This window comes from Hippichthys cyanospilos, chromosome 9, assembly GCF_059441005.1.
Source record: "Hippichthys cyanospilos isolate Australia breed blue-spotted pipefish chromosome 9, RoL_Hcya_1.0, whole genome shotgun sequence".
Taxonomy (NCBI): Eukaryota; Metazoa; Chordata; class Actinopteri; order Syngnathiformes; family Syngnathidae; genus Hippichthys; species Hippichthys cyanospilos.
Genome location: NC_142377.1, coordinates 16,396,761 through 16,417,047, shown reverse-complemented (window position 1 = coordinate 16,417,047; position 20,287 = coordinate 16,396,761). Strand labels below are relative to the sequence as shown.

Sequence of the window (20,287 nt, the reverse complement as noted above, 5' to 3'; positions counted from 1 at the left end):
AGCTAACATGGACCAGTAGTCACTCGCCATACAGGAAGGACACATGAAAGACGTTCAGGCATTTCCATACCCTGAGTAAACACGCTTATCTGTCCTCTACAATGTGGCAAAACCAACAAACCATATACCGGCCATTTCTTAAACCCGTTTGTAATTTACCGACACGTCAAGTCACTTTTATCCACATCAATCCATGCAGACCAAAATAATGTGCTTTTGCCTTGTTTAGCCAGAGAATCTGAATAAAACTTTAAATTTACTTTTGGCATCAAATAATACAAACAAATGCGCTGTACATTTGAATGGTATAAAAGTATGTACGCAGAATTGCATTCCTTTAATTCCTTGATGAACCTTGACGCGTCGCTCAATGTGATACTTCCTCAGCAATGCCAGTACAAACTTTTACAGATCATATTTTAACATTCTTATGCTTTTAAATGTTCATTTAATTTCACTGGATGGACCTTTTCCGCATCAAACCCCACTTTTGTCGGTTAAGTCAAGTCAGTTTTTTTTTATATCATTCCAGTTCACATTTGAAGGCACCTAACAAATGAAGCAGTCTTGAACCATGCTCCTTACTGATCCTCACATGAGCAAGTGTTCGGCAACAGCAGGTGTAGAAAAATCTCAAGGGAAGACATGACAAAAAGAACTCAGAGGACAGAATGAGAGCTACAGAATGCAGAGACAAAAGGAAAATTATTATTATTATTATTATTATTATACCAGCTGACTGACAGTAACAATTGTCGAAAGAATCCTGGTGCCAAATCAAATAAGAAATCATATCAGGTTATTATATTGTAGAATAGTGTTTCTCAAATCGTGGTACAAGGACATCTGGGGGTACGTGAAGGCACTAAGTGAGATTTTAACAAGGTTTCTGCAAGTATCCACATATCCAGTTGAATACTCTGTAATGCCGTGCCAGGGACTGTACAGTTTTCCTTTCAAATTGAAAGCAAATTAGGTGGAACATGAAGCAACTCATCGCTAAATTGCTTTCTCACGACTGCTTTGCAAAACATTTTATGCTTTTATTTTATGTTTTTTACAGATGCAGGTGGAACAATTTTCCAGAATTAGAACAAATGTTGTTGCATGATCTAATTTACAGTTGTAGTTCCTAAGTTTTTATCTTTGAATCCAAAATGCTTTGCCCTCGATATGGATTGCTTAGCTGGGAAAAAAAAAAAAAAAAGTATTTCACAAGGGGTACAGTATAGCATTAAAAAAGAAGGTTAAGTGGACCCACTGCTGTAGAACTTTCAGCATTAGGTTATTTATCTCGTGGTGCATTTGATCTGCTACTTGATGGTGTAAACGATCTCTATTTCAATTTGAGCAGTTGTGGTAGTAATATTTTGAAACATGATGCTTGAGGCCATCTTTCTCATTTTTCTTGTGGAGCTCGATGAGAGTGTGTGTCTACATATTATTGATGAATAAGCTGTAAAGGAATCTTTCTCTCTCCCCGGCTCTCTCCCTCACACACAAAAATACACACAAATTGTGCTCCAGGGGAAGCCATATTTATCAAATAATGAATGTTCACAGAGTGATGTGAATGCAAACACACACACACACGCACGCACACATTCCTCTATCTCTATCTTTAAACTCCATGAAATCATTCCACACCAAGTGAAGCGCTGGATGTGTATGACCAGGATTCTCATCTCCTGTTCTGTGATTAAAGAACCAAACTAATCGACTCTGTCTCGTTGGGAACCTGTGCGGCGAAAAGGCAGAGATCTCAGAAACCATTAAATTGCAAATCCGCAATAATTTGCTGATGGCTTTCCATCCACTCCGAATGGTCAAGCGCTAACGCAGCTGAGCCCACCCGCCAGTCAGCCAAGGCAGCCCACCGGAGGCAGAGTGTCGTTATGCAAGACTTTGTTGATTTTCAAACAAATTTGCGCTATGAAATTTGTCATTATTTCCTTTCAGATGGGACCCGATGCAAGTAAGCCTGGAGTGAAAACAATGAGATACAGTAATTAAGTGGCGACGATTGAGTCTGCGACAATTACTTTGTATCCACTCTAAAAAGAGAACGGAAAATTGTGTGGAAAAAGAACGGACCCAGTGTTTTCAGTTGTATATTCAAAGTGGCCTTTTAGGTTATACATTTTACCTAGAAAATGGTCAAACGCATAAACCACAAAACAACCCAAAGATTGGATTGGCAAACGCTACCAAAATTGGGTTGATTTGTACCAAAGTGTGTTTGGGTTGTTTATTTAGAACAACCAATTTGGTTAATTAAAACACAACTTGACAGGATAACATTTTTGGTTGAATATAGACAATCCCACCCAAAAGGTAAAATTAATAAATCACAGTTGAAAAATAAGCAATAAATAAAAATAAAGTTTATAGTGTCATTTTATTGTTTGTAAAACATAAGTCAGGTTGTTTTGTGGGTAAAAAAATAACCCAAAAAGTTTTTAGATTGTTTTACAAATCAATGGTGTCAAAATGTATCAATTATAAATTTGTAAAATGTATCAATTATAAATTTAACAAACACTGTATACATAATGCGTAAAGGTACCAAAATTGGGTTGATTTGTACAAATCGCGCTAGGGGAATTTATTTACACAAACTTACAGGGTTCACTTACAGGGTTAAAACACAACTTCAGCAGATTACGATTTGGGTTGAATATAAACATTCCCCCCCAAAAGGTCAAATTGAAAAATATACATACATATTTTAGTATTTTAGAATCTGTACTACCACACTCTTGGGTCAAAAATAATTTAATCATATAAGCCAAAAACTTGTCTCAAACGAATAACCCACATAGTGCCTGTTTTGACCCAACCCGCACCAAAAACAACCCCAACAGAATGATGTTTTTTTGCACAAAACAACCATGTATTGTTTCATGGTTTGTTCATTTGACCCAACTTTTTTAGGATGACTCAATTTTTGACCCAGTTTGGTTTATTTTTGACCCTGCTATCTTAGTGTAGATACAAGTCATCTATCTCTCTCCTAAAATATTGTTTCATTCATTAATCTCTTCTTGCTGACGTGAAATCCTGAGTCGAAACTTCATGACCTAAAAAGAAAAAAAAAAAGAAAAAGAAAAAAAAAAACGACCAAAGTGTGCCGCTTAATGAGTTGTGTAAGATCCTGCTAATATGGAGGGCACACTTTGCTCCTGGGGTGTCTGAGAGCAGTGGGGGTCTAATTCAGCTCTCTTCCAAAGAAGGTCATTCTCCTTTCTTGGCCCATGATGGCCAGCGAGTGTAGCACTTAAATCTGGCAAAACTCGCCCAATAAATTACAGCAGAGTGCAGAGAGGTCAGAGCCTGGCATGGAAGTAGGCCAGAAGCTATCAATCAGCTGGGGCCAGAGAGGGCCACATCTGTCTCGGGGACTCCCTCCAACAACCCCCCCCCCCCCCCCCCCCCAATTTTTTCCCCCGCCCTGTACAATCTCTCTGGTTTGGGCTGCACCTAGTTTCACAATATCGCCTCTTTCTTTTCGACTGCGGGCCTTTTGATATTGCGCTTTGTGTGCCTCCCTCCTTTCCCGTAACCCTCTTCCGTGGATCTCCCTCACCTCTTTCACGCATTCTCTTACATCAGCCTGTTTCGACATCTCCCTCCGTTTCCAGCTCCGTGTCGTTTTACGTGCTCTTGCACCATCTCCCTCTGCAACGATATGTTTTGCTCTATCTGCTCTCCAAGCAGCATAATAGGATAAGACCTTGATGTATCTTCCCTGAATACGATGCCAATATGGTCACAACGATACTATCTGATCCGCCTAATTTCGGAGGAGAGCGCTATAGCTGCGAAACGCAACATCTAAAATAAGAATCTCGATCCTTATGGCGCTTAGCTGGGCGCCAAACATCACACGTTTCTTGTGAAGAAATTTACAGTCGTTATGAAAGGAAAGAATTAGAAAGCCGTCCTGAGTTGCTAACGTCAGATTTTCTTCTTGCATCTGCTAAAAAGAAGTCATATTTTAAATGAAGGATGCTGACTCTGGGAGTCCAAAAATGCAACGTGCTCTCACTTGCAGCTCATAAAAAGAAAGGTGTTTTGTTAGCAAGCCAATACTTTTCTAGCGCTGTATGCTTAATTGAGTTCTGGAACACACGTGCCATAAACACTCAAGAAAAATAGTGCATAGTCGGAGAACCGTTTTGTATTCATATACGAGAAGGCATATTGGAGGTACGACAGATTATAACAGGGTTTCCCGCAGGCATCAGCAAATTTGTTTTAATACTGTGACAAAAAAGGTGGCGGTTCCTTTTCAAATTGAGAGCAAATTAATTGGAACAACAACCTATCGCTAGATTAAATTGTTGTGACTTATTTGTATGCCTTTATTTTGTTATGGTTCAGTTGTGGATTGTCATCAGTGACACAAATTATGAAGTGAAATAAATAATGAAAAGAAAAAAAACTGACAAGAGATGTGATACCAAAGTTTGATAAAACAGACATGATGTATCAGTACTTTGTCATAGTTTTTTTTCCCATTAGGAGGGGAGTAGTTGGTGAAAATGCAAATTTTACAGGTGTGCAACGACACATCTTCACAGGTACATCACTGAGAAAAGGTCGAGAAAATTTTATTTAGAACATTGCTTCTTGCTATATTAATAGAATTTCATTAAATGTCATTTAATGCTTTTTAATGCCACACGAGAATCACATTTTTTTTTCCAAATAAAGAGCAAATGTATGGGTACCTGAAGCAATCTATTGCTAAATTGTGTTATAGGGACTACGCAAAACATTGTATGTTTATTGATATTTTTTGCAGTGATATATTTTTTTTTTGGCAGATGAGTCAGAAATAAAACACATGATATTACATAAACTGTCTTCTTGAATTGCTGAGAAAAATACACCTAGATACACCACTTAATGTGACTTCCAAGTTTAATAAATCACACTGCACATCTTTGTGCGAGTTGCGGAGAAAAAAGGGTTGGATCGTTGAAAAAAAGGTGATTTCGAGAATAGGGTCAAATCTGACTCACTTGATGTCAAATTGAAGCATCTACTAGTTTCACAAGAAGATCTTTTATCACCTTATGACCTTAACAACCCAAACCCTCGAAAACTTCTGCATGACTTACTCTTCAGTAACCTACCATTTTCTCAATCGCCCTTGCTTTTGAATAATTGAATGGGATCTTTGGAAAGCCCTAACCCCCATTCCCACCTTTCTCTTTACAAGTCAATGTGGTGCATTTTTAATTGAAAAAATGAAATACGTATGAAGGAAGATGGTAAAGAGGATGACACGATCAGAGTCACAAATCTGGTGGCTTTTGCACGGCATAGCCAGCGAGGATCTCAAATATACATCCATGGAGGGCTAAATATAAATCTATATAAATACTGTATATAAGAATATATATAAATTTATATAAATAAAGACAGTCAGGAATGGTAACGTATTTGATACAGTTCCAAACAAATACATGACACGTGGGGCAGAGAGTACAACAAGAATTATTGCGCGCCGGACGTGAATTAATGGGCCACTGACAGTGTTAGCGGTGACAAAATTAAGGTCTATTTTTCATATTACTGCTGTGTCATGCTGCTATTTCCTCATGCAAAGCTTCTGCAGTGCAGGGCTGCAGCAAGAGTGAAATTCATGTGCATAGTGAGGGCTCCATCTGCGCTTGCACGTTAAATATTCATATTACTATTAAACATAGACGGTTACAATTGAGCGTTCCTTTTTAAATGGGGAGCCTGCACGGTTCTATTGTCCGCGGTATAATTACACATACATTCGGAGTGTATACAAAGATAGAGGGGGAGGTATAGATGATAAATATCCAGGAAAAATCTAGAACGCAATAAGCAAACATAAAAGCATACAAGTGACAACTTCCATATTTGCTATCATAAAACATGCATAGATTTTTTTTTAATAAAAAAAAGATAGAGATTGTGTTTCAAGTAGAAAATATTACAAATATTATGGAGCAAATTATCCATAGAGTGATTGACAGTGAAGAAAGATGACAGGATTGTAACACGTACAATAAACTACTCATATCGACCATGTTTTGGTTGCTTTTAAGTAGGGCTAGAGAAAAAAGTAGACCAAGTCAGGTATGACGACTTTAAACGGTGGTTTACAATTATAATGGTTAACAATTATATTTGCTGACACCTGCAGAAAACCTCCTAATCAAGAACCACCGATCTGTTATGAACTGTGCGTATTTTATCTGTAATATTTCTATTCCTTTTCTCCACACAAGCTCATGCTAGTTTCAAAACAAACAAACAAATGCAATCACACAGAACAAAGGTGCAGCCCTAAAACAACTTGTAAGACTTTCACTAATTTCAGGGGTATTGCACACACCATTTCAAAAACCGGCCACCGGGTACCGCTGACAGGCGGAGCGCAAGTATGATTAACAATCACCAAAAAACATAGACCCGAGGTGTCAAATTGTTGGAACTCAGCACTAAGCAAAGATAGCTTACGTGATGCAACAGCCTGGGAAATACAACGTGTTTAAGTTTCTTAGGGGCGTCTTTTATGATTATTATTATTTTTTTTTTTTTTTATCCATCCACTAACACATTCAACCGATGCAAAGAAAACAACAATAGGAAAGCAAGACTGGGAACCATATGGAATACTAAAGGCCAAATGTTCACCAAAAACTGATTTCATTTTAAAACCGCTCTGGGCTATTGGTTGAGCAGTTTAGGTGAGCATAAAAAAAAACAAAAAACAAAACAGTATAACATTTGCACAGTAGGCTATATAAAACTAATATACCAGTTAAAAAAAAACAAAAACAAACGCTTGATCTATCAGCATCTGCTCTTCTCCATGGGTCAGAGCTCCACCGAGAGCCGTGCCTTTGCCAAGTAGGGACATTAAGTAAACACTAATGCACACGTATACACTCGGACACTGCGTGATCTGTGAACTATTAACATTAAATGTTTTTTGTGGGTGCATTAAGTGGCTTCCCAGTATAATGTAAATGCGGAATGGAGTTCTCAAACAGCTACGCTTTAAAAAGCATCAACATTAGACCATAAAGTCTTCATTCCGACTCACAGGTGCGAAGCTAGCAAGGCAAATGTCTGCGAGTGTTGACAAACGTCAGGGTTTGTTCCAGGTAGCATTTTTTCTGGAATTCAATGTTCTAAAACCTTCTTAAATTGTTTTAGGTTTGTTAATTTTTTTTGTGCCGCAGCCAAATTGCTAACATTTATAAGTTCCATGTGACACGAAAAACAAGAAATACTGTTTCAAAATAATTAGGAATCTTTCTGAATGTCTTAAGAACATTTGAAAAAACAATCGCAAACGAACAAAACCCCACGATATCAAAAAGGCAGCTCCCTTTGATTGGGATTGGGGTTTCAAAAAATAAAAACCCTTAACAAAACAAAAAACAATAACAAAGGCCAAAAAGATGGGTTATATCAGGGGTGTCTCATTTTTTTCACGGGCCGCATTGTAATTATAGTTTCTGTAAGCAGGCTGGTATAAATTTTAGGTGAGTTCATCACACTTCTAACTAATTTTGAAATCAGAGGCTGGTAAAACTGTTCAAAAGATAGACTGAGAACAAAAAGTGCTTGTTTATTTTCCCCATCAAAACTTTTAAGAAAGAAGGCTACTTGCAAATTCGGAATTAGTTCGCAAATCTGAATCAGTATTACACCGGCCACATGAAATGAGGTGGCGGGCCGGATCTGGCCCCCGGGCCTTAAGTTTGACACCGGTGGGTTCCATGAATAACTCAAAACATGTTATGTACAAAACAACACAATTTTGGATTCCTTTGTGGAGTATTCATTTTCCCGAACTGTTTGGCTTAAAAGAATAATCCAAATTGTTGGGTTAAAACAGTGTTTCTCAATTATAGTTTGCAAAGCCCCACCCTGGGAAAGAGAAACCCTTTTGCACCTCTATCATCACCTCACCTATTAAAATTAATACTATAATATCTAAGAATGTGTCATTTTAAACCTTAACAAAAGAAAAAAAATATATAAATCAACTTTCAACAACTGTTATTACTTTTTACAGTATTTATACATGTTGCAGTTTAGTAGTGCATCAAAGTGCCTGGAAAAAAATAATAATAAAAAAGTCGCCAGTCCTCATTTTATTGCACTTACACTTAAGATGGCAAAATCAAAACCTTTTCACTGGGGTTCCCCCTTTCGGAATTGCCTCGCGCCCAAGCTCAATTCCAGATCGCTCCGGTCTTCCTGTGTGGAGTTTGCATGTTCTCCCCAAGCCCGCATGTTCTCTCCGAGCCACATTCCAAAAATATGCATGGCAGTTATATTGGATATTCTAAATTGACCTTGGGTGTGACTGGGCATGTGAATGGTTGTTCGTCTTTCTGTGCCCTGCAATTGGCTGGCAACCAGTTCAGGGTGTCGCCCGCCTACTGCCCGAATCCTGCTGGGATAGGCACCTGCTACCCTAGTGAGGATAAGGGACTCTGAAAATTGGATGGATGGAAGGAAAGGAAGGCCCCGTCTCCCTGACAGCCTTCATGGCTCCGGTCTTGCCGTTAGCATGCTAATACATTGCACCATTCTTTTGTCTTCATCCTCAACTGCTCATGTGACACAAGCGACTCCCTGCTTGGCCATCTCGCTACAACAATAATGGGCAACTGAGGCACTTCTCTTCCTTACAAATTAGGTTCACTGTGTTTCCCCTTATTGCTCCACCCTTTTTGATTTTTTTTTTTTTTTTTTTTTTGTCTGAATGCTTGTAAGCTGTTCCACGGCGTGCCTTGTGAGAGCCGGGTGGCGCTGCCGGCTAAGTGTACTTTTGTAAGTAGCGACGTCCTCTGTGACACATGTTGCAGTCCTCCCTCCCTACAAAAACAGCCCAAATCGATAGTGATGCATCTTGATAGAAACAGGACACAAAGTGGAGTCTGAGCGTGCATTGTAAGAGAAGCTGAGTGTAGTATTCTGGGAGGAGTCCACACACATACACACACACACACACGGATCCCAAAGCAAATGCAAGAGGAGATAGAAAACGACTCCACAGAGAGGATGATGCAACTGAAGTGAAATTTTTCGGCCGAAACGCAAGCCGCATTAACGTTAGACCTGGAGGACAAACACACACACGCCCGCACACACACACGCTCACAGTTTTTGTTCGAAGGCAAATTTGATTTTATCCTCCTTTCTGCAGATGGTACTTCTCTAATGGTAGCCTGTAACATCTAATTGCCTGCAATAAAACACAGCATGACTCTTTCATGTTTTTGCCGGCATGACTTTTTTTTTTTTTTTTTTACCAAACATGAAACGTACCATAATGTGTTCTGAGGATCTTTTTCTAACATATTCACTAAAAAAAAAAAAAAAAGATGCTAAAATATGAGCATGTACATTTACTGCATGATCATCTTTCTTTATCATAAGTAGGAGCGTCAGATTAACAAATTACTTGCGTTCCTTTCATTGTCGTCGTCATTTTTTAATTGCGTTAATCTCATTTCTAACCTCATTCTTTCGGTATGATGAATACATGTATTTTTATGCATTGGAATTATTGTGCCTGAGTTATTGGTGGCTGGAAAACAAAAGTCAATCACTCCCTAATAAGGAAAATTATTGGCTGTCACTGCGGTTGACATAAGCTGGTAGGCTCTACTTGTAGTGGGAGGACAAGTTCAGGATCACAAGGAAGACATGAAAATGGAAGAGCTTGTGCAAGTGGTTGATCTGATGAATAGTAAATCTACAAAAAAAATCTCAATACGGCACTTCTGATAAAGGTAGAGTGCTATACTGTAAGAAGGAGTTGGCTTACTAAAGAAGCAGCTCAAGTTTAGCCTAGCACATAAATATAAAGCAAACAGCTGCGTCTGCAGCAACAAAAACGCTAATGTAGCGGGCCATAGCAAAGTACTTTGCCAAACTCAACTCAAGAACACTCCACATTGTAGCAACCTGGCAACAAACAGGAAGGAAGATGTTTTACTTTAATTTTAATTTCTTATTATATGACCTTTGACAAGAGAAAAGTGTTGCACCATTCCTCCAGATGGTTGAAACTAATAAACTAAACATAAGCCACATTATATATATATATATATATATATATATATATATATATATATATATATATATATATATATATATATATATATATATATATTTTTTTTTTTTTTTTTTTTTTAAATAGGTTTTTAGGTGAGTTTAAACTAAGCCTCATAAATCTCGAAAAGGTTTTGTGTTTTTTTTCCCAATAGGAGACCGTCGAAATGGCTCTTTGAATCTTAAAGCCCAAATAATTAAAGAAACAAACCACACACACACAAACCAACCAAGCAAACAAAGAAAAAAACTTTGACTATTGTGTTGCTGAGCAAAAAGAAAGATATGACAGGATGGCGCTTGGCTGACACCATCACCGCTAATCAGCCGCACATTTTTACATCAAATCCTACTAAATGGTGGTCCCCACATTTCTCTTGTTGAATACAAGCTTGAAGGCGGCCTCTGCGTGCTAACTGTGTGTCTCAGCCCGCTGTGCTCGGCAGCTGCAGCAGCAGCAGCCGGTGACCATTATAAATGGCCTCTATTAGCATGGCTCGGTCGCAGAGGGGAGAGAAATAAAATCATTGAGAGAATGTAGGCCTGCACTGGTGTCCCAGCGCCCACTCCCAGACTCTGCAGACCTCTATCCCCCGCACCCCCCACCTCCCTGCTCCACCGCCTCCTCCCAGCCCCCTGTTCCAAGGGGACAGAATCCTAAAGACTAGATTACCAGTGATACATGGAGTCATTATGGGGAGGGTTATGGCAATAGTATCACAGGCACAGCTGACAATGGCTTTAATAGGGGTCTCTTTCTTCACAGGCAGCATTACCATAGGGAAGGCTGCTTCTTTGGGATTGTTGATACTGTAGAACAGGATAAGCAACATTTATTACCTGCAGTAGCAGAAAAAAAAAAAAAGCTCTGGATCAGTGAGCTGAAACGAAGCTTATTTCTTTGTAAAAGTGCCTTCTTGTTAAGTTAAATGGGGCCAACCGTGTCCCAATGTGCGGCACTACTTTGTTGGAGATGACAACCTCTAAATAGTGTCTTTCTTTTATTTCCATAAGGGAGCCTTGACACAACGAAAACACTGGACGTGCAGGTAGTTTCTGGTACATACTGAATAGCAGATGACCACAAGGGAGTGAGGGTAAGACAAAATAGTTGACCGTTAAAGGGCAGTTCCATAAACTTCCGTTAAAAGCTTTTGCTCTGTAAAAAAAAAAGAAATGTAAATAATAGCCAAATGAAAAACTACAACGGCATGCAATCTACAATAAATAGATTTGTGATTTGTGAAAGATATCAAATACTATATACTAGCTTTAAGGTGCAATGATTAATCAAAAACTAACTCATAATCATATTATTGAAGATTATTTTGGATAATCGATTAATCATTGAGACAAAACTTGTGAAAATCCTCAGTCGTTTCAACTTCTCGACTGCAAATATTCTCATATTTCTTTTGTGAAAGCAGTCCGATGATAATTGTGTTTAAATAAAAATAATACATTTACAAACATTTGCATTACCTTGGAAAACAATGATCAATATTTTTCATGCATTTTCTGGCATATTATAACGTGTAATTTTCTCTTTATGTCGATTTGAGAATGTTTTATGTCGTAAAAGTGTGCAAATGAAAAGATGTTTAAAACAATCAAATCCATCGATGAATCGGCAAGATAATTGACATATTATTGAAATAATCATTAATTGCAGCCTTTAGTTTTAAGTATGAAAAGGGATCACAAAAACACATTTGACATTTTATTTGAGACTTTTGCTCTCTTTGCTTTCTGCCAATTTGGAACACTTCTTCATATAGAAAGTGACTGGAAGGTGTTTGAAGGTGTGTGCAGGGAATGTGAGTGAGTCAGGCAGTAGCTAGCGCCTCCAGCTAGTTAAAATATGAGCACAGCGGGGACTCGCTAATGAAAGCGGGAAGCAGGGCCGTATATCGCAGTGAGGAGACAGTTCTTAGAATCAGCTGGTGAGCCATGCCTATAGTTCTGGGGCCACTGGTGATTAACTGTCCAACAGGGGGTCTACTACAGCTGTGCTATTAATAAAATATACCCCCCCACACCCCCAAATGCAAACTATCCTATGTCTCCTTTGTTCTTTCGCCTATATAGCCCCTATGTTTTTTTTTTTTTAAATATATATATATATATTAAATTTCTTATGCATGAAACACCATGTTTACAGGACAGTTTTAAAGCAGCTTACAAAAAAAGTGATATTTTTTCCCTAATGTACTTTGCTCCCTTGGGAGATGTCCTGCAGGTACAGTGGATCAATTACTGACCTCTCATTAAATGGTGATTTGCCTTCCCTTGAGAGAAGGAAATAACGTACAAGTGAGAAGTACCATCATTCCTGTTGCACCCAAACAAAGACTTCTCATTAATATTACACCTTAAAAGCCGTGTCCAACCTGTTGGAGACATTTGAGGTCTTTTAATGAGTCATTAAGATAAACTAGGCTAATTAATGGCTACTGTAGCTACAGTAAGTGAATCCACGCAGGATTTCATGGCAACTAAAAAAGTTTTTATTTTTCTCAAGTGTAGGACAAGGACGCACAATTAATTATGGACACGCGATTGCACGGACGACGCACACACGCGCACGCAAACTACGCACAGCGCTGCGGGCAATCAAACACAGCCTCCAGCTATTGCAATGTGAAAACGTGAGTTTAATGGCCTGGGTTTAGTGAAGTGAATGAAAGCACGTTTACAATCGCCGGACTATGCGTGCAAATGCAGCTGACACGCATGCACGCATTCACCGAAGCCCAGCGACGAAACGGCACGTCTATTTAAAACATTTTTTTTTTTTGACATGTCATCCTGTCAAAGTGGCCCCGCAAACGCGTGAGATACCGGGGCGGTCGTCACCCACCTTTGTGCATGCCCGTGAAGCGGTCCTTGAGCACCGTGAGCTCGTAGATCTTGCCAAACTCCTCGAAGAGGGGCCGCAGGTCCTTCTCGTCCAGGTTGCGGGGGATCTGACCGATGAAGAGTTTGATGGCATCGTGGTCTTTCATGGGGATGGTGGCCGGGCAGCCCGCCGGGCTGTGGCTGTGGCTTAATCCGTTCACGAGCCCGTTGGTGCTGGCGGAGACCACCCCGACCCCGACCCCGACGCCGTGCACCGCGGCGTCCACCTGCCCGTTGGTTAAAGTTGCCATCGTGGTTCGGAGCGGCCAGCGAGTTGAAGGGCGGCTTGCAACGGCGGCGGATGGCGAAGACTTGAGAGAGGTGGCGAATCAAAAGGCAAGCTGCAAGTCTTGGTCAAAATTGGCGTCCGGAAGCAAGCCAATATTTACATGGATGGGAAAACACATGTAGCGTGCGGCCAAGTCGCATAGCAGAAACGCGAGGTGCCGTTTTTTTGGTCCCGGTGGAGGCTTTTGATTCCTTATGCTTAAGTCCTACTCTCAAAGTCGTTCATTGATGTAATAAAAGAGAGGAAACAGAGAGATAGAAGTGTGTGTGAGAGAGAGAAGGAGGTAGAAAGACAGAGGGGGAGAGAGAGAGAAACCAAGCGTGTTCACTGCCTATTTACACCCACGTTCCCTCGTCCCAGCTTCTTGGCACCCTTTTATTTTTTTTTAATTTTTTTTTTTTGCATTCGAGTCGCTATGGGTGTCTTCTCGGTTTAAACGAGCGGGACTGACTCAACCTCTGCCACGGTGGTGGGGAGGTTTCAGTAAGGAAAACTCGCTGCAAACTTGGCTTGTGTCAAACGCGGCTTCTCTGCTCCCCCCTATTTTCTGATGGGATGACCGAATGGTACATTCCACCGAGGGGCGAGCGTCTATAAATAGAGAAATAAAGAGGAAAACGGTCCTTTGTGCTCCTGCTCAGCATGTGAAAAACGTTACAATCAAAAGAATGCGGCTGATGTTGTATCAATATTGCCACGTTCAATTAGATTGACAATGTCGATGATTTTCAAAGCAATTTAAAAAAAAATCTTTGCTTGCGTCGGGATCGCGGACAGCTCCGTGGTGCTGAAACGAACATGATACCGTCATGAAAGGGCTTTTTATTTTTATGTTTGCTAATTTCTCCCCCCCTTTGTCATTTTTCAATACAGACGAACATGCGAACATCAATATGTAAGTTTATTGTGTTATTCTCGAAGCCCTGTGCACCGGATGCTTGAGCTCCAAGAAAGAGAAAGTCTGTGAGCACCGCCGAGTGGCGTTCAGAGGGGGCACATAAGGGTGGGTCGGAATAAAATGAGGCTTTTAGCTGATCATCATGGTGCAAAAATAGAAAATAACCACACCAAACTGACTAATGGCTGCTCGTTGATTCACTCGAAGCTATTTGTATAAATGATTTACCATCAATTGATAACCAGGAAGCAAGGGATGGTTATTGACAAATGATTGAACTTCACAAGATTGACACATTTTGAAGTGGATGACCAAGTTCAGACAAATCTGTGTCAGAAAAAGAATGCACGTTGTGTACACATGGTCAAAGAACACATTAACAGTGCAAACGTCCACTTGATCAAATACAGAAGTTCATTAAAAAATCTACCTTTTATCAAATGTATTTCTGCAAATAGAGATTAAAATTGTGTAGCGCCTCACAGCATCAGACATAGATGCGGAGCGTCTAATATGTTGACTCCGAAATGCTTGCAGTCATAGTGAAAGTTCCATTCTACACCACACCAACGACAACCAAAATAATAACAACTTTAACAACCACCTGAGACCCACCCTAATAATTTGTGTCCACTGTAGTGGACATCTATATTTAGTATATACATCCTTTGACTCATTGAAGCTACACTAGGTCCTAGTGTGCTCAGTAGAGGACATCCTGGCTTTTCCAATGATGTCTCATGTGTTTGGGTGGGATGCAACTAACCTTGCTGTCATGCTGAGACAAAATGGACACAACAGAGGACGCAAATGTGTAGGTTCGGTCTTACAAAGATAGGTCAATTTTGATGAATTGCAGAAATATTACAAAAATAGTACATATACAGTATTCTCCGGCTATAACAGGGTTCACTTTTATCCGATTCGCTGTTTTTGTTGTGTTTGTTTGTCTCTCTTTGGCAAAAGTTTGAACTTTGAGAGTGTTTAAACTGGGAGTAATATGACAAAACATTAATGACTGTATAAAGCTTGTAGATAGGGGTTTTATGGTCAGAAAACATAATAAAGGAAAAAAAAAACAGATAATAAATGAAAAGGCATAAAGGGAAAGACTGTATAATAAACATAAAGAAAACTAAACAAGCAACAAATGTGTTTCGGCGGTCTGCAGCTAACATCGCTGTCTTGCTGAGGTGAAATAGAAATAAATGAACATAAATGAGCAGGCTGGGTCTCAGGAAGTTTATTTGATAATTATGTTGATAATCATGTGGCAAGTCAAAATACTATGGCTTAAAATATTTTTGTAATATTTTAAAATGAAGTATGTAAAGTATTTTTTGATATAAAGTATTTCAAAATGAAGTATCAAAAGTCCTGAATACAAACATATTGCATATATAAATGCTGTGCATCTAAACAGCAACACAAAACCTCTATCTTAAAAAAAAATAAAAGCAGACAACATATTTATCAGACTTTGAGGGTTGGAAAAAAAAAAGGTACAGTTGCTGTTTTCAAGTTTTATAGCTTAGAAAAATGAGCATGCCATATACAACAACGCCGACATTTCACTATAAAGATGCAATGCATCTCCTGTATATTTATACAATGGTACACAGTGTAGTGTAAATAGCCCAGACACTCTGATCCATTGTTCAATTATGAGCAAAGTGAACATGCGCTATACTTTAATAATGTTCTTTATATCACGAGCCCCCCCTCTCTCCTGACACATTAGCCAAGCATTATATAACAAAAGCGATACACTAGGTGCCTCTCTCACCTATTTCTTTCTGCTCTTCCGCCAGCTAAATGGCCCGGTAATGTCATCTCGTTTTCACGGCATGACCGGGCCCCAGTGGGGCGGGGGGAACTTTGCTTTCTTTGGCATGACACTGTGCTCTGCTCTCCAAGCTTTCCCCCAGGGCCTCGACGCATTCACCGTGAACTGACGACAGGTTTGCGCTCAAGCCTGACTTCGCATTGGCAATATTTTACATACAATGTGCCATGATGGGCACCACCCTCATGATTATATTGGAAATGTTAGGTCACGGGACCGATTTGAAAATCTTAAACTGAACTGAAACGATCATTTAAATTCAGATACACTGGTGTACATTTTTGTAACGCCACGGCGGTAGCGCCAATTCCAAAATGAAAATACTCATCTTTCACAAAGAAAAAGAAAAAAGCCTCCATTGGTGGCCGCTGCAGTGCCCGTTACAATAGTACTTAGTGTTTAGATACGTCGCCTCCGTCGCCAAAATGCAAATGTCCATATTCTCGCTTTCCTGAATATCATGCCATGTTTAGAATAATAAATGCGCATGCCTAGAGCCTGCTCATGTTTGATTTCAGAAACAGCACATGCATTGTCACTCTCTGTGGTGCTGAAACATAGCGCCAATGATCCTCTGTCCATGGTCCTTAAATCAGGCGCGCATGAATTCGCTGTCTATGGTCCTAAATTTAGCCTGACTACTGTATACGGTTCAGTGGTTCTCAAAAGGGGGACTCGAAGGAACTAAAGGGGGACTCGAGATTTTAAATTAAACAAATAAACATGCACACATCCTTTAAAAATCATTATTGAATTAATTTAATGTTTCAGGAAAATATAAGTTGATAAAACACATTTCATGTTCAGGAGTTTGTTCAAGTTCATTATTTTAAAAAGCCAGATTCTCCCCTATATTAGAATGGTTTGACCCAACTTGTCACGTGTCTCTTGTTACCTGTCAAGTTAATGATTTATTTCTGTGAACAGATCACTACTATGATCCCAAAAAGGACACTTTAAGTTGAATCTTTTCTGTGAACACATATTTATTTATAATTAATTCTTTGTGAGAACAGGTCTGACACTTCAAGATGATCTCTACTGTAATCCCAAAAGAGGACGCTTTATGTTTACTATTTTTCTGTGGACAAATATTTGCTTGAAATTATTTATTTTTTTGCACAGGTCTGACACTATATTGATGATTTTTTGTGAACAAATATTTGTTCATAATTAATTTCTTTGTGATAACAGATTTTCTTCTATGATCCAATTTTTTGCTGATTACAAACCATATATATAAAACCACAAAATACTTTGTACTTGTTAAGGGGTACTTGGCTGAAAACATATTTCACAGGCGGTACATCACTGAAAAAAAGGTTGAAAACCATTGCGGTAGATAGTAGTCACATGACATCATGGAACCAAGCCAATCGATCCAGTGACCATTTTCCAAGTCTAGCAAACATTTGCGGGCCAGTGAGCAAACATAAAAGGTAAAGAGAGTATGTTTCTATGATGTTACTTTCATTCATTCATTTTTTTTTTTTTCACTAAGAGCCTCACAATGGTACATGCATGCACTGTTTATGGGTTCATCAATCGGGCAAACAAAAATGTGAAAAGAAGCAAAAATGAAGACCCTATTTATGGACACTATTTTCCTCTCTGGCAACCCAAAAGTTGAAATTGTAGTCAAAAGTGTATGAACTAGCTAAATGACAACAGTTGGCTAAATTGTACTTTGGAACAGATTTTCCTGCTTATTTCATCTACAATATGAAACAAATTATAATGTTGAGACTAATGGGGGAATACAGAACATTATGATACATTTTTTTTTCTATGAGGTGTTTGTAACATTCATCTAACGACACCAGAAGGGCAAAACAGTTTGCAAGTATGCTAAGTAAAATAAAAACTCAACAAATTCACATCTTTCTAATAGGTACAGTTAATACTAATTATTGTATTGTAAGAGGCAAAAAATATTGTATTCAACTCTTATTGGAACCCATTAGACAGTGCAGGTGTAGTCTATCATTTCTGTTCGCCATTAATAATTAAGGTCATCGCCATACAGAAAATCACACTCACACTGCTTGGAGACTGAATATAAAATTGTTTAATTTCCTGGGCCAGAGCATGTTTTAGCCGGTCATGTGGACTTATCGGAAGAAGAAGATGAAGTATATTTTCTCCCTATGAGAAAAAAAGAAAGTTGTAAACACATTCAGTAACACTTTATGGCCTTTAAAATAATTTATGTGAATGCTCAAAGCTTCCACATAATATATTTATTATTCCGCCGTTTTTCATCCTTCAGATGCTTCAACCTTCCTTGAACAATTTAAGTAATTCCACCGTAAACAAATAAAAAAAGGACACTTTGTGTGCTATTTTTTTTCCTTCTAGCCCAATATTCATTGTTTTTCAACAATTGCATGATTTTCAAGAATTTATTCCTAGTCAAAATGTTATATTCTCTCATTCAATTCACTTTGGGATCAAGATTTTGCGTTCCCACGTAATTCATAATCCACAAATTTCTTTAAAATATTGCATATTTTTCACCAAGAAAATTCCTTTCTTAGGTACATTAAAACTTTATTTGCCTCCCCATATTTTTTGACAACTTCTCCAATACTATCAAATCTAACATATTTTGCCTGCATACAAAACTACTTTGTACACAAGTTTATAATTTTTACCCAATAAATGTAGTATTGCTAATGAGATGAACAATTAATTCCTATTCTAAATTCAATACATTCAGCTCATTTAATTAACCTTGGAAATGGTTTTCAACATTGTTACTTCGGGCTGCACAATTAATTGAATTGTAATCGCAATCACTATATTGACTGCCACGATTAATGAAGCTGACACTCTGCGATAATAACGTTTATAAAGCCGTGTCGAATCAAGCACTTTTTCATCCTACCACCAGGGGGCAAACGCAAAGTTAAGACTTCATTAAGCACACAAACAACACTACCTTATAGCAGAGGTAGAGAATCCTAGCAGATTCGAACGATCGGAAGGAATTATTTACGGTATTTGGGTCACGGTAGTCCTTTTCAGTCGAATCGAGTCGAGGCGTTTGTACCAGTGAACTTACTTATGCGATAGTTTGTCCGCAATGTTTTCCACGTGGCGCTTCCACGCGGTAAAAAAAAATTCCTGAAGGTACGCGTAGCAGGAAATCTGGCCCGCGTAGAGACGGAACGGATGTCGTTGTTACATATGGAGCCACGCGAAGCTCCCGGGCGCGTCAAGCATAAACCAAGCTTTATCAGCAACCTCAACTGAGAGAATGGAACGCGATGACGACGTTGAAGTTGGCCTCACAGCGCGCTGCAGAGATTTCAGCTTTCTATTTCACCTTAAAAGCATTTAGATGGCAATGTTTCCCCCATCCTTCAGATACTTTGACCTTTCTTGACCAATTTAAACAATTCCAACTCTAAAATCCCAAAAATGGAGAATTTTTGTGCAACTAGTCTTTTCCTCATTTCAAATATCCACACTACTCCCACAATGACACGTTTCACTTCAAAATCTTAATTTATCACCATTCATTTCACCTTGTGATCAATTTTGTTTATTGCACTGTTTTTTTTTTCTGTCAAGTACTTCTACATTTCTTGACCGATTCCCACTGTTCCAACTTCAATGCATTCCAACAATTCATGCCTTCATCCAATTATTTTGTCTAAATACTAAAAGCGTTCACATTATATATTTTACTATTGTGCCTTTTTTTTTTACCTTTCTTGGCCAATGTAAACCATATCAACTTTAAAAAAAACCCCACAACCTTCTCCAACATATTGTACATTTTTCGCAAATACCATTTGTATATTGCGATGTTTCATGTACTTCTTTTCAACTACGTCTACATTTCTTGACCGATTGCGACAATACATGCCTTCCGGTCTAATAATTTTCTCACAATATTTTTCACAGAAGAGCCAACACAAACACAAGCTGCATTCAATATCAAACGTTGACGCATTTCCTTCCTCCCCACATCAAATATGCCGCGTTTTTAATAAAACAAGCAACAGCTGATGTCAAAGCAATATTAAGATTACGCGATTGGATTTAAGGAAATCTTGCAGGTTTGGGATGGCAGACTTTTCTGGGAAGCTGATGGTACGAAGCAATGAGCTGTGTCTGTCTCTGGCCCCTGCGGTTATAGCAGGTCTGCATTGGAAAGAGATTAGTGCGGTGACATTTGACATGGGTGGGCGTCCGCGCTTGTGCCGAGCAGCCGCGCCGACAG

At 38.9% G+C, this 20,287-nt stretch overlaps 1 protein-coding gene across 4 annotated transcripts in view; it reads right to left on the bottom strand.

Moving 5' to 3' along the window:
- The window catches only part of celf4 (CUGBP, Elav-like family member 4), a 99,820-nt gene extending 86,179 nt beyond the window's left edge, over positions 1-13,641 (bottom strand). For all 4 annotated transcript variants that reach the window (XM_088422977.1, XM_088422976.1, XM_088422979.1 and 1 more), the window contains exon 1: positions 12,986-13,641. In XM_088422977.1, coding sequence (XP_088279103.1) covers positions 12,986-13,274 — 289 coding nt within the window. In that variant the 5' untranslated portion in view covers positions 13,275-13,641. The remainder of the gene's footprint in view (positions 1-12,985) is intronic.
- Positions 13,642-20,287: the final 6,646 nt, after the last annotated feature.